Below are 15527 nucleotides of genomic sequence, written 5' to 3'. Positions count from 1 at the left end.
TGTTCAAAAGTAAGCCTTCAGGTCTAACACTTAAGGTGCGAGGTCCAGGCAATCTCCAATGGCAAAACAAGTGTTTTGGCCTAAAGTTAAGAAAATACTTTTGGACATCATACGTGATTTTTAAGCAACTGCTCCAAAACAAAATTTCCTTTCCCACACTTGTTTCTAATAAAACGAAACGCATTATGCACAAATAAAACAGAACCACAAAACAAACTTAATTTGTATACTTTATTCTTTGAGAGCAAATGATAATCTATTTACCTGCAATGTACCACTACATGTAACCATTATTGGCGGTAGAAATACACCTGAACCTTAACTTAAAATCCCAAAGTTACAGTGGTGATACAAATTCAGCAAGTACTTTGCCCAAGTGAGACCATTTAATATGGAAGCTCATTTCATTTTTTGTAAAGTCAAAAACTATTTTACTCATCTTAAAAAACTATAACTTCAATTTGTAGCAGAAACATGTTTCCAAGTCATCATGCAAAGGCCCCTTTACTAGACAAGTGTGATTTTAAAATAAAGTATCTAGAAACCAGCAGCAGTTAGTAACTAACTAGCAGTTAGTGAAAACATCTTAGTCATACAAATACTGAAAACTCATAAATACATATGTATATACTTTCCAACTGCTTGTGCAGTTTAAAGACTCCCGCAGTCGATCAGACTTCTTGTTTCTTCACTGGTTGTGTTTGTAGACCTAAAAATCACTTACCTTTTCGTGCTGCGGAACAAAAGCTAACACAAAGAAAATGAAACCAAATTCCTGTACAAATGCTCTTATTCTGGAGGGCTACACTTCTGCTTAGCTTGACCAGGGCAGAACTCCATTGGAGTTACCAAATTCAATGCACAACTAAAGAAATAATTTAATAATTTAAATAAAAACGAATAAAAAAAAAAAGAAAGAAAACAAGGCACATGTATAGTATTTTCCCCAAACAGCTCAGCAGGAAATAAAATGAGGAAAAAGAGCAACTAACTAACATCAAATTAAGCCAATATCATTAAAAAACATGATATAGGGCCTTAAAACTTTCAACATTTTAAAACTAACTGTTCAGAAATAGCATCATTATATTCAAAAAGGTCCCATTTTTTTCTTTTTTTTAATATCAAAATCCAATTTACATTTTGTTTACATTACATCACACTTTCAGTGAATTTGCAAGGATACGGAGCAAAGGCACTTACATTCCCCAATAAGTCACTTTCTGAAGTATACTGAAAAAGAATACACTTCAAGAGCAAGACAATGGTTTCAAAAGATGCTGGTACAGTTTCCTGCACAGCCTGTCATTCAAATTCCTGCTGTGACTCTGAATCCAAAAGTTTTACATTCACTGGTTACGTTTGAAAATAAGGCATTTTCTAAATTGTTACGGAGTGAAATTGAAATGACATTATTAAAAGAATAACCCCCAGAAAGACAAGGTGTCAACACAAGTTTCAGATTTTTTTTGGGAGCAAATTAAAAATTTCACCAATGGCGATAATTTCACAAAAATGTGTTATGTTGTTTGCATGCAACTTTGTTCTCGTTAAAAACCATACAAAAGCACCATGTTATTGCGCTGTATTCATACTGATTTGCATTTAAGACACCCGATGACACACTGCAGCATCAAACCTCAACATACCTGTAATTTCCTGATTTCCATTAACTCACATTTTAAAAACTGGTGGTATAATCGTGTTATATCATGTGTGCTGGGAAAGCTGTGGCAATGTAATTTACACTTGGTTTTTTTTTAAAATAATTGTAAGTTATAATAAAAATAACTGAGTAAAAGCTAAACCAGTCATTGCTATTTTCCCAACCTTGCATGAAAAAAACAAACAAAAAAAAAAACCCCTAAAAGCTTCAACAAATTGCTGTCCGTCCATTTTGACAAACATGCAAAACAATAAAAATGACAGGTGGCAGAATGTTTTACACTGTACCGACAAATTAAAACGCATTTTGTTCATGGTTTAGTTATTTAGATCTATCATGGAAAAGCCTTCAAAATTCAAATACATAAAACATGTAACATCTAAAGTGAAAGGCATGTAACAAACTGGTTCATACTTCCCAATTAAGGAATAAACACTTTCACTCAAGCTTCAACTATGAAGGCTGCTTGAATTAAAATCTGATTTTAAATCATTATATGACAGAAGTGAAAGACAATTTGTTCATGCGGTGTTTCAGTGATAATTATTTAGCGGAATTACAAAATAACCCACCATCAAAAACCATTCCAAACAGCAGGGTCTTCTCTTTTTTGGTTTAGCATGTTGACTATGTAATGCAACATAAGATAAAAACAAACCAAAGTGACTACATCCTTGCCATTTACCAATGTAAAAAAATAAATAAATAAAATAATAATAATAATAAAAAATCTAAGTCAGTATATACATTTAATATAAATGAACGAAACGTAGAGGAATTCACTGAATGCAGAGTGTACCTCAGTAAACATTTTTTATTACAACACCATCTAATTTTAATCAAAAAGCAGAGACATTTACAAACGTACTAGCCATGAAAAGAATAAATGAGAACGAGAGAGTGAGGGTAGGAGAGAAAACATCAAGCACATACCTTATAAAAACTAATCTCTAAACTGTATATACACACACAATACAGCGAGCCAAAGAACAAGAAAAAAACAACAAAAAAAACAAAAGGGTGTAATGTTTGTGTCTTCTATTTGGGGATCGTGCAGGCCATTTATTTATTTATTTATAAGTCGCAAAAAAGCATCACGCTTACTTTTCATGTCAAATAAAACATCATAAAAATAAAAGAGCTGTTTGGAAAGATTCTTTTGTCATCTTTAGTTACCATGAGTATAGAAGTTTGGATAACATAGCCTTACACAGGTCAGGGTCTTCCATCCGCTGCTCTTAAACCAGGCAGACAACAGATAGAGAGAAGGATGGGTGGAGAAGGATAGGAGAGGAGAAATGGAGGGGGTGGAGGAAGTGATGGTAGTTGTGTTCCTGTCCGGTCATGCACGGAGGGCAGGGAAAGAGTTCCTCCTTTTCCTTCCATCCATCCTTGATCCTCGTAAGCTGAAAGGTGTCAAAACGAAGGGTGGAGTTTGGTTTGGAGCCAGCCCAACAGTGAACATTTTCCCCACTCATCATTAAACCTCTACACTACATACACAAAATTTACACCAGGGCTGGGTTCAATTCACCGTCACTCTGAGCCACGAGGTTGGAGTTTGTTCAAGTCATTTTATCTTAGCAAAGGCAGTGCAGACAGAGAAGCCTCTTACACGCGGCATAAATGGCACTATGGTATTTAACTGCTACTCTTAACACTCTGTTGGCTGTGTATTGTCCCCAACCCTAGCAAAGACACAGAAACATATCATGCACAGTTCAACAGCTAACATTCAAGAACTTAAATTGAACTCTATGAGTATGTACACGCACACACAAAGAAAAGTATTTCAATCTTTCGTCAAGTCTGCGCTGCAACTACAGAAACATGGATTTCAAAGTATGTACATGCATATACACGTATATACATGTACAGATGTTTGCATGTGGCACTTAACTCTTTTAGACATAAAAATATTGATAACCATATGTAAATGCACTTAAATACCTGGGGCAATTTTGTTTGTTCCATTACAGAATTACAAATTCAGGGATGGACAATGGTTATAGTGTCTAAATGGCCAAATTGTGTATGACCATTTCGTCTTGTTTACAATATTATTAAATGGTGTACCTGCATCAACATTAGGTAATACTTTCAGAATATTAAGTCTTACTTATAGCGTTTCAATTAATTTGGCTCTCAGAGGACTATAAAGTGCAGAAAACAGAAATAAATAACCTTTAAAACTTACAGGGAGTTTTATTGGAAGACCTGAGCTAAAAGTTTTTTTTCCTTTGACAAGTCTTTAACTATAGCAATAGGGATTTACCTTTCAATCACCTCCAAACATTTCAGTATTTGTCATTATGACCAGCAGGTTACATAACGGAGTACACTGAAAACTTTGCTCACTGTGGCAAATACCAGAGAAAACCATGGTTGCAATTTGTTTAAGCTGTATATTTAAGTGAAAAGACAAAGGACCAAAACAGTAATCAATCAAAAAAACAGCTATGAAGGAAAAAGCACATACGGCACATCTAGTGAAACCTTTCCTGCCCAAGCATACCAAGAGTTTTAATAAAACAGAAAAAAATATGACAGTGTGATTCTTACGGTGTCGCAAACATGGTCAAAGTCAGGAAGATGGAATATTTTGTGCTTGTAATGCTTTGCATAGACAAAGTTGAGCATGCAAAGTACAGGAGTCAGAAAAAGCTACCTCTAACCATAATTGTAAAGGACAGCAGCAGTGGGATTACAGTTCTACACAATTTAAAGCACCTTACCAGAAATTTGTACAATTTTAAGATGAAATGACAAAAATTGTGATAAAGAAAGTCATTTCAAACTTGTTGTTTCAACATTAAAATCACTGCTTCACACGCTGAAATGAAGCCAGATAGAACTGGTATCTACACCAAAATTCAAGTAAGTACAGGTGATTTTTTTACATTGTTTAATGATTCAAATGCATAATGAAATTTGATAGGTTTCATAATCTGAAAGGTTTTCTTTACACAGTATATGCCTGCAGACAAAAGCAGTTGAGCTTACAGCCACATCGCACATCTCAGTACTCCTCCCATAATCACACTTGACATAACTGAACTTTTCTCAAGGGTGAAACATTTAAATTATCAGCCCAATAAATCATTTATATCGGGTTCATTATATTTCATATAAAACTTTAAAATGTGTAGTAGGTGTGTCAGTTAATACAGAATGGAAATGAAACGGGACAGAGCCAAACCAGGGTCAAGCAGTCCATGAAATAGTCTCAGTCCACTAACTTGGCTATGTGCTACAAAAGGCTCGGCAAATAAGATTGGGCCAATACTTACCACTGCCTAGCTTATAGACTGCCGTCTAATCTTTCACTGTTATTACTTATGTGTGTATGATATTTCAGAAAACTACTCACAGACAGCTCATTGAGTATGAAAAAGGTACACATCTTTTTCACCAACTAACAGTTCATGTGTTATATACTGTAATAACTGTGGGGCTAAATATTAAGAATTAAAACCATGTCCATTTGCCTTAGCTCAGCTATAAAGTCAAACATTTTCTTTTTCTATATTCTGGCCAAAGGCCAAAATTAAGGACATGAATTACATTTCAACCATGTTATGGACATGAAGGCTGTTTGATTAGCTATAACCTAAACCGTTTGACTCTGGTTTGACATGTGTAAATAGCTTGGACATTAGGGCTGCACCCCCCAGCACACATACACCTACAAACAGGCTGAAGAGAAAGCATAAAAGTAACTTAAGCCTGGTACAAACACTGTGCGTTCTTGCATGGAAACATGAACAGATAAACAGTGTTAAGCACATCTCGAAACAACAAACGGCCACACTACAAGAAGAGGAGCAATGTACTTGGCACTCAATCTCAATTATTTTCCTCTTTAACAAGCTCACAAATATCAGTAGAAATGCAAAGGCATGGTGCAATGGAAAAATTGGGACATATCTCACCATCAACATTTTTGCTCGCTTAATTTTGATCTTTAGTCATTTTTACTGCAAACAACAATTTATAAATATTCTTCAAATGCATTTTGGTGCTTGACACATTGCAATAGGCTATTAGGCCTTGTGCCCACAGAGGATCTCCAACAATGACAACAAGATGGCTATTAAAGGAGACAGGAGCAACTTTCACATTTATTAGTTAGATTTTTTTTTTTTTTTTAAATTTGGACTTAAAATGAAAGTTAATTTACAAAAAAAAAACTTATGTATTTGACAAAATGTAATCTTTTGTTGTGAGGTTCTTGGTGGACACAAGGTTTTGCAGGAAAAACGTGAGCATGTAAAGAACAATTTTGTGGAACAGAGACCAGATCAACTCAACAAGCTAGAACTGACAGCTAAAATCAACATAACTCTCCAGTATTTACATGACAAATTGCCTTTAGAGTTTAAGTTACATTCTTTTGGCTACTTTCAAAATGCAGCAACTCCATAAGTTAAACCACCCCAGTTATTATTTTCCAGTATAAGAGAAATAGGCACACAAACAGGGAACAATGTGAATATATAAATATCTTTCCAGTGGGTGGAGCATAGTTCATGCTGTTTGAGTGCAAATACATGAAGATATCTTTAGTGGATAAAGCACATTTAAAATCGGGACAGATATTATTTGGGAATGGGGGCAACTGTACAGAGATGCTGTAGGGTCCACGTAACCTACTCAAGTCTGCTTTACATGCAACACTGTAGATATCTCAAAGCTTTGGCAGTAAAAGACAGCCAAAAAACCCAAAATGGCTGAAACACTATATCCAAAGAAGCCCCAAAACTTTTCACAAGTTAGCGGGTTATTCAACGTGCAACTGAAGCAATGGAAGAAAGCATCTTCACAAAGAGATTACATAACGACTTGTGAAACCCTGACTCTGAAAATCCCAGACAAAAACCAGCACAGGGCAGAAAGGCAGCCTAAAATAGTTGACTCAAATCATTTGAGAGCAATACACTATTAATGATTTTTGTATCCAACAACATTAGGTGCAAGCTGACAATTAGAATGTTCAGATAAATGCATCTACAACCACAGCACCAGTTAAAATTGAATTAGCTTGGATATAATGCTAAAAATAGACAAAAATCTCACATGCCTGCATGATCTCTTTGCTAAATTGGACCGATTAAACTGAATGCTGAAGCCTAACTCACTGTCATGAATGTTATGCAACAGTACAAGTTCTCCCATAAAATTGTGACTTTCTTTTCCTGAATCATGCAGAGCCCTCTAAGGGTTAACACTGAGAATATTTTTCTGGACTAGGTTTGTGTTCTCTTGCAGTAATGTTTTCTCTGATCCATGTAAAAAAAAAAAAAAAAAAAAAAAAAAAAAAAAGCTAAACTCTATTATGAAATTGCATTATACTCATTTTGACCACTACACGAGTAAGTTGACTTTCAGTTGTGACTGTTCAGGCACAGGTATTCAGTTACTACAGAAACTAGAGGAGCTCTTAAACTGTAGCTGTGATTTTTGACTAAAGTTGTTGGAAGACAAACTGTCAGCGTGATAGTGGCTGTGACCACAGCTGTGCGTTAGTTACGGTTACAGTTGTGACATACAAGGAGTCGTTTATGATAGGTCTAACATTGAATGCACATGGAGAATATATGTAACTTGTATTGAATATACTCTATTTCTGAACACTTGTGGTATTTTAACAACTAGCATTAAAGCATTTTAATAGTACAGCAAGATCTCCACTTCAGTCCATATGCAGAAATTATATTACTATGAGTGAACGCCACAATGGCCTACAAAAAATAAAATAAAAACAAAAACTCCAGTGTAACCTTCTGGGGGAGCTCCACAGACTCAAAGAGCTTAGGATCTAAAAACACTGATTTTCTTAAGCTTGTGCTAGCTTTTAACTTTAAATCACTTTTTTTTTTTTTTAAATTGTGTGTCAACATAATAGTATGATAATGCAAGTTATTATGCACAGATCTGAAATATTAACCAATTCTCATTACACAGACTCTGCAAACAATTTGATTTCAGCCACTGTTGAATACAGGCTGACCTTTGCCTCATAAAATGATTAGATGTGACACTGCGTGTAAAAACCACACCAGCATTTGGATATTCAGTAACATATATTTTGACAGATTATTATGTCAAGGGGACAGGCATTTTTCCCTCCTCCACTTCACCTCAACATCTTAAGTTAAGGTGCAATTATACAAAAGTGAGCAAACACTATGCAATAAAAACATTCAACTTGACACAGGTGAAATGTCAGGTGATATTATTGTCATGCAGATATGGCACAATGACATTAGTTTTTTTTTTAAGGGGTGGGAGGGGGCAAAAGTCATAAGATGTTGACACTGATAAATGTTTAACTTCTCTGAAATATCACAGGACAATGATAGATTTCAAATAACACACTAAAACTGGAATATGTACAACACTATGAATGAAACATTTACAAAATGTAGATTGGTCTACTACTGACAAGGTGTAAAAACAGTAATCAATTCAATCTTAACAGACCATATAAAATCTTAATTTGTACGAAATACTGTAAAAATGACTGTACAGTATTGTGACACCCAAATCTTGCCAATCAGGATTGAAGCGACCAGTACAAGCCCACTGATAAACCAAACTTTGGGAATTCACATATAATTAATATGGCAGTTCTGAGTGTTGATATAATAAAAATCAGGCACATTTGGTCCACTTGCCACAGTTCCTGGTAAAAGCCAAAATTCTGATAATTTCTACTTTATTGATGCAAAAACTCTTTAAATTTTATAAAAAGAGTAACTGCAAAAATCATCTCAACAGGTAACGTATGCTATTTTCTTGCCATGCACAGGTGCATACAACTTTTATTCTAAAATGTATTTGTTGTAATATCCAAAGCAACAAATGAACTTTGTAATTTACCAGCCTCTGAAGCCTGCAGACCAAAGAGTACAAAATACATCCAGAAATCCAGTGACTTATATTTTCTCATTTCAAAGGGACTACAGCGTAGATACAACACTTACAGACTCCACACTGTGCCAAAGTGAATACATCAAGTGTGTATTTTGCACATTTTGTGATACAATAGAAATTGTGATTACCACTGAAGAAATATGGTTTAAGTTGACTTACCTTATACCTACCTGAAGACAGAGGACTGAGTTTTGAAAGCCTTTTCGTTGCCTACCTCTTACTCTCCTCATGCAGTAATTTAATATTTTGATGATAACATCCATTATCAGATGTTTAACCATTATTTGGGTGTAAGTAGGATTTGGTTTTGGGATTTATCTAGAGCCAGTGAATCCAATGAGAGGAGGTGTGCAAACAGAGAAGACTTTAAATCTCAACTGTGCCACTTTCTGTTTCTGTCATGCCGTCTGAGCCTAAATTAGTTTGCCACAAGGTTTAAGACAAAGATGCTGAAAAATACACAAAAAAATAAAACTGGTACCCACCTCCTTTCCGGCTAACGGTGCCGGTATTCCCTCTCCCTCTCTCTTTCCCGGTCACGGTCCCGATCCCTCTCACGATGACGATCTCTCTCCCGACTGCGTTCTCTGTAATAGTCCTCATGCCTGTCGCGGCTACGAGATTTGTGTCGTCGACTCTTTTCTCTTGAGCGACTGTGGTCACGTTCCCTGGAACGTTCTCGCCTTGCAGAGACAAACGAACATCAAGTTACAGTTGTGAAGTTTTTAATAAAGTTCAAACACCTACATTTTCTTTTAGTATGTAACTACCTGTTTCAGTGTAATATTTAACAGGCTTACCTTGACGCAGAGCCATAGCTCTTTGACTCAATGCCGTGGAGACAGTCCTGCAGAGAACTGATGAGGACCTTGCAGCGGTCGTCTGCGGACACTTTGGACTGCTTAATCAGACTGATGGCTGTCACCAAAGTCTCTATAGCACTGCCATAATCACCTAAAAAGAGAAAACAGTGGAGTAAACTTTTCATCCATCCATCCTCTTCCACTCATCCTCATCAGGGTCGCAGGCGGGCTGGAGCCTATCTCAAGTGTCATAGGGCAAGCAGCCGGGTACACTGGTCTATTGCAGTGCTCTTTTACTTCTTCGAAGAAATTTAAGTTTTCCCTTACTGACAACATGTAAACGCACTTATTTAAATGTATTGGAAATATATCACCATTTGCCTTACCTGCACTGGCATCAGAAACTGCTCTAGATATGGCACTGGAGGATATGGCTCTGTTCCTGTTCATGATCTCCTCAAACTCTGCCTCACTTAGAGGGGTCCGTGATGTGTCCATGTCCCTAAAAAAATAACAGAAAAAAAAAAAAAAGGATCAAGCATTAATTTATTTTTAATTCACAGTATCCAAGTTCTAGGCTACCCGAGCACAAACAAAAACCTCATATTGAATGTGTATATATAGTGGTTTAATTTGTTGTTCTTCTCAGTAATTGTTCTTACCGGCCTCCAGGCCCATAATCTCCTCTTTCATATGGTGGCGGGCGGCCGTATGGGTCATTTGGTCCCGGTGGACCTCGGCTATCATTGGGTGGCATGCTGTTGTTGCCAGGGGGAGGAAAGAAGGCAGGGTTCACGTGCGGCGCTGGTGGTGGGCCACCTGGCGGGGGACCTGGCAGATGTGGTGGTGGAGCCAATGCCATAGGCGGGCCAATAGGTCCAGGAGGACGGGGTGGAAAGGGTCCTGGAGGGGGTGGGCCCTGCTGAGGAGGTGGGGGACCAGGTGGAGGACCATAGCCTGGAGGAGGTGGACCTGGAGGCAGGGGTCCCAGTGGTGGCTGGCCAAACTGCCCAGGGAAGAGAACAGGTGGAGGAGGCCTATCACCACGATTTGGAGGCCCAGCCATGGGAGGTGGAAGACCCTGGCCTGGAGGTGGAGGTCCTGGAGGTCCTGGGGGACCTGGTGGACCGGGTGGGGGGCGTGGAGGACCCTGCATGCCACCTAGAAAAAGAGCAAATTAACAAAAAAGACAAGAACAAAAAAAAAAAAAAAAAAAAAAAAAGAACATGAAAGAAGTAAGCTCCAGTAAACCAAAATTATTGTCTAGAATGACACAGACTGAGCTCTCCACCTCTTTCTACAAGAACAAGTAACTGGCAGATTGAAAACACAAAATGTATACTGGCACAGTCGATTTGTGGACTCATTTTTGAAGTCTAGTGGCAGCCTGTATTTTTCTATGTATCTTTTGTACAGTGATACCTTTAGGTACCAAATGGCAATTTAAAGCAGGGACAGTGACACAAAGATGAAAGAAAGCCATTGCTGCACAGGACAACAATTGACGAAAAAAGGTCACAAATGACACTGAAAAATAAATCAAAAGGAAAGTGAACAGATGAGAAGCTATAGTTTCAAGCAGGCGTTGCCGTTTTAATTAAACAAGGCCTTGTATTGGACTGGACCCTTCTCATTAACACTTGACTCAGAAGATGCACTGCTATAAGTTTCCAGAAGCCCTAAAGAGAGTATATACAGTGTATAAACTGCAATGTGGAACTAAGGAGTTTGACTGCTTTACATCAATTACAAACCTGCGAAAAGAATTTTTCCAAAAGTTTAAAAATACGTTTTTTCTTGACACTGGGCCATTATGTCACCTGAAACAACTAATTTACCTAAAATGTACTTAAGCTCAAAAAAACAAAAGCACACGTTTATTTCTTTTGGTAAAAATGTTTTAAAATTTAAAATGCTGCCACATGTGGGGCAAATAATGTAAACTGTCGATTCAGAGTAAGCAATGAAGATCAGCTGCCTCGGGGCAGTAAATGTGACAGTTTAATTTGTCAATAAAAAGCCAAAGCTAGGATTATAAGGCCATCTAATAAATCAATTAGATTAATCGAGGTATTTCACCTCTGCTACGCCAGCTCCCGTTCCTGCCCCCCGGCTGGAAGGGATTGAAACTCATATCCATCAGAGGGCCATCTTGGTGCCTAACCAGATCTGGTCTCATGCCCGAGCCTAATGGGGAAAAAAGCAAACCAATCACAACTCCTCCCTTCAGAAACCTCTACCTGCTAACCGAAGGCCTGTCGCAGCCCAGCGGGACGGGGCACCAGCCACTAAGCGAAAGAAGAGATATGAAAAGGGGGAATGGAGAACAGCCTGCTACTCCATTCTCTTACTGCTTCTGACAAGCAGCCAAGCCAAGATTTGTAAAGAGGTAAGTTTGGCAGCGTACCAAGTCAAGCTTTGAGAAAACCTCTAAGTAAAGGAATGGTGTTGGAAATTTTCACAAGCAGGAAACCACACCATGAGAAGGATCAACTGTTCAACTTGAGGTTAAGTGAGACAAAAATTCAAACCAGACAAAGAAGGAAACATGCAAAGAAAGCCCTGCCAAGGGAGAGATGAGAGATCCCGCAATAGTAAAAAAAAAAAAAAAACATACTAGATCAGATGAGCCATGATCCCATGCAGGTGTGAGTAACAGCAATGCCTGGACTGTGCTACCTGAGCAGCACTGCCAGACAGAAAGCAGAACTTCCAAGTTTTTAAAACACTTGTGACTTTAAATCTGTTGTGCTGTAACATTATATGTATTTATTTTTTTTCAAATCACACAGTCGACAATACTGAACAGAAATAAACTGACCTACAAAGTTCAATATGTGATTTAACACAACCTCTGCCAGCTGTGGTGGATCCATACATGACAGGTTGCACTTTTTGTGAGCTGTGTGTCTTTATGGATTTGCTTATATCCACAACACATCCACTCATGAACTCGTTTTGACTGCCAAGTCTCAAAAACTAATATATCCACCTCAAGTTCAACTATATATCCCTATGAAATGTGGTTAAACAAACTTATTTTGGTAATAAGCCCACTCAGCATTCAAGACAACACAATCCATTGATTTGGAACGTTTCTGCCCCTAATTTATTTTTGATGATGAATTTTTGAATATCAATATTCATTTCTCAAGTAACTGAGTGTTGTCCCATACTACCAACACATCTTGCTAAACTAACCAGGAAGGTGTGGTGGAGGACCCCCAGGCCCTACGGGACCAGGGAAGCGGTCTCCTCCAGGGCCAGGTGGTCCGGGGAACCTGCCTCTCCCTCGGCTGCCCATGGGAAAACCGCCACGGGGTCCAGAACCAGGAGGACCAGCCTTTCCTTCCCCAGACATCTGACCTGTCTGGGTACCTGTGAAAAGACAAATACAAACTCATTTCATATGTAATCATTAATCAATATGTGCACCTGGCTAAGAGACAAAAACAAGGATAAATTACATGTATGAGTTCATACATATGCTAAGATTAAACACAGGTCATGTAACATATGTGATGTACTGTGTAGTCAAATATATTTATATTTAGAATAACTCACATTCCAACATGTGCAAATTTTTTACATAACTTCTTTTAACCAGCACTGATCTCTTCGGATAAATAAACCATGTGCACACTTGCCCTACTTACTTTTGCGTGATTGCATTTCAAACTGGCTGAGGGACTGCTTGTTGCATGGTGTGACAATGGGATTCTGACCATGGAGCTCCCTCTTTGACAGCAGCTCCATTAACTTTCTGGAGGATGCCTCTGAACCAACACACACCAGAGCAAACCTGGAAAACACGCAGAGGGCATACAGTCAGACAATTGATCGCATAAACATCAATGCACTGTGAAATTCTGAGCTGATAGTAATATCTAAACAAGGTCACTGGCACTCAAGAACATATGTCTTTAGAAACAACAGCCTTGTGGTAATACAATCATAAAACTGACTCAGTGTGATCCCACCCTGTACTCCTAACACGAAATATTTAACATACTCTTTGACTTAGTCCAACTGCATCATAGAAATAAAATACTAAAGACCTCACCCTTTTGACTGGCCATTGGCTCGGTTTTCAAAGAACTTTATCTCCAGCACATCTGTGATGCCTATCACCCGGATAGCTTCTGTCAAGTCCTCATCAGTTGTCCACTGCAAAAACAACCCCAAGCAAAATGGCATCATGTATGGATCACAATTAAATTTGTAAGTCCAATTTTTAGACAATCTGACACTCACCCATGTGAGGTTTCCTATGTACAGGGCGATTCTTTTTCCAGTGTAGGTGTACACCACGTTGGGCAGGGCGCTTTTCCCTCCCTCTGTGCCACCTGGGGCTGGCAGTGAATCCAAGTAATCCCGGTCTTCTGGAGCATCACCATTATTGGCTGATGGGGATATTACGTCATCATACAGGTCGATCTGCTCATGAACTGGGTAGTCAGCTTCCTGTATTAAGAATGCAAGAAAAGATCAGTGAAGCACTTAATATCTAGAGCTTGATAATGATTTGATGTTATTAACGCCAAGGATATAATTTATCAGCTTCTATGTCTGATCTGATTCTGAATCGGTTTCCTCACCAACACCAGAATAGCAAACCTACATTGGTTTTCACCATCACATTGTACAAAAAGGTTTCCTTGTAACAGGTGTGCAAAATTCCCACTGAATTGAGTTTGATTTAATTGTTTTTGCAATAGGCAGTTGTCAGAAAAACATACCAGCACTCATTAAAAAGATGTAATTCACTATTGAATCAATTCAAGTTCAATAACACTAGCATCATGCAACTGCTTTATGCTGACCAGGAAAAGTCAATTTAGGGTTAAGGTTCACAGCATATCCAGATATTGTAGTATGATAATAATAATAACAGCATAAACTTGTGATCAGCAGATAGTCGCAAGCTTCGTAGAACTTATATCAAGTATGTTTTGAAAGCTGTTTAGCAGTTCGAGACACAACACTATCTTCACATTGGCTAAGCTGAAATTATAACCACCGTCACAGAAAAGGGGCGTGTGGAGAAAAATATCTTCTGAATAGCCCCAACATTGACCTACTCCATGCTAACAACATGCCGTGTTTATTACACTATTCAGAGCCTACTAAGGTTGGGCGACTGCACGAGTTTATCGACGATAGGCTGAGGCTATCGTCAGCTATTGGCCTGACCATTGTCGGTTGGAAAATGTTTATACAACCTTAGAGCCTAAAGGCGTTCGGTTTAGCTTAAAACTTCTCTTTATCAACTGAAAAAAAGTAAAGACTTACTAGACACGACAGCGTGATAGCTGTGAATTAGTCAATGTCAGCTCGCTAACGAAAGTGCGTTTGTTTGTCTTGCTAGCCCGCCACTAACGACCATGCCAAGGCCTGAACCCAAGCTACGCCGTGAAGACGGCTGCTTTTAGCATTTACTTGAATAAATAACAACGCACATCACGAAACAACTGCAGCGTGCATATTAATTACTAAATACATGAAAAGTCGTGTTAAATGTCGACAACCCCACGAACAAACAAAAGTCTGCAAAGCACGCCGATAGCAGAGGCTGCAGGCTTGCAGCATGTTGAAAAGGCCTTGTATGTCAGAGAGCCTCTTTAGCCACAAAAGCTCGCCACTTTGTAGGTTATAATAAATATAGCAGATTATACAGATATTAAAAAAATAACACCTATAAGCGAGGTAGGAAAATATGTATTTATTACCTGGCTGAACTCCTCCTCGACGTCGGCGTAGATGTCGATATGATCCACACCGTCCGCCATTTTCCTCTGACTACCAGCTCTCACCGCCTGCGGTGCAGACTACAACGACGGTACGCCACAAACAATGAAAAGAAGACAGGCAACGAGCGCCCCCGCAGGTTAATTTCATTCATTACAACATCACCCGTGTAGACCACGGGAAAATCTGTTGCAGTCACCACTGACTGTGAAACAAAAGCCCACCGTGTTAAAAAAGCAAAACTTATCAAACAGTTTACATGTTTATACATCCTCTTGCTTTACTTATGATTTATAGCATGTGTGACATCAATTTTAATTATATGGCCCCCCTTTTTTTAGCCTTGAGACGACGTCCCACAATTTACTTGCTTT

General features: G+C 38.4%; 1 protein-coding gene across 2 annotated transcripts; it reads right to left on the bottom strand.

Annotated features, from left to right (window-relative positions):
* Positions 1-216: 216 nt before the first annotated feature.
* On the bottom strand, positions 217-15251 carry cpsf6 (cleavage and polyadenylation specific factor 6). Of its 2 annotated transcripts, XM_085386365.1 has the most exons (11): positions 15135-15251; positions 13660-13869; positions 13469-13572; positions 13062-13207; positions 12607-12783; positions 11485-11592; positions 10068-10566; positions 9792-9907; positions 9403-9556; positions 9088-9285; positions 217-3072 (listed from the first exon to the last, which is right to left on the bottom strand). In XM_085386365.1, exons 1-10 carry the CDS (start codon positions 15192-15194, stop codon positions 9099-9101), a joined length of 1761 nt encoding a protein of 586 aa, XP_085242491.1. In that variant the 5' UTR covers positions 15195-15251; the 3' UTR covers positions 217-3072; positions 9088-9098. The 2 variants fall into 2 exon arrangements, with proteins under 2 accessions (XP_085242491.1, XP_085242493.1); XM_085386367.1 differs by lacking the exon at positions 11485-11592.
* Positions 15252-15527: the final 276 nt, after the last annotated feature.

This window comes from Rhamphochromis longiceps, linkage group LG17 (genome assembly GCF_057381845.1).
Source record: "Rhamphochromis longiceps isolate RC_006_pf linkage group LG17, R_longiceps_female_GT1.1, whole genome shotgun sequence".
NCBI classification, from domain to species: domain Eukaryota; kingdom Metazoa; phylum Chordata; class Actinopteri; order Cichliformes; family Cichlidae; genus Rhamphochromis; species Rhamphochromis longiceps.
The sequence above is the reverse complement of the archived record's forward strand: the minus strand, read 5'-3'. Positions and strand labels throughout refer to the sequence as shown.

Bases quoted from the DNA above. Each gene is read 5' to 3' on its own strand.
- cpsf6 (XM_085386365.1), bottom strand. From the start codon at position 15,194: ATGGCGGACGGTGTGGATCATATCGACATCTACGCCGACGTCGAGGAG. The intron at 12,784-13,061 runs GTAAGTAGGGCA...GTCTTTTCACAG, and splicing joins TGAAATGCAATCACGCAAAA to GTACCCAGACAGGTCAGATG. The intron at 10,567-11,484 runs GTGAAATACCTC...CTCTTTTTCTAG, and splicing joins CGGGAGCTGGCGTAGCAGAG to GTGGCATGCAGGGTCCTCCA.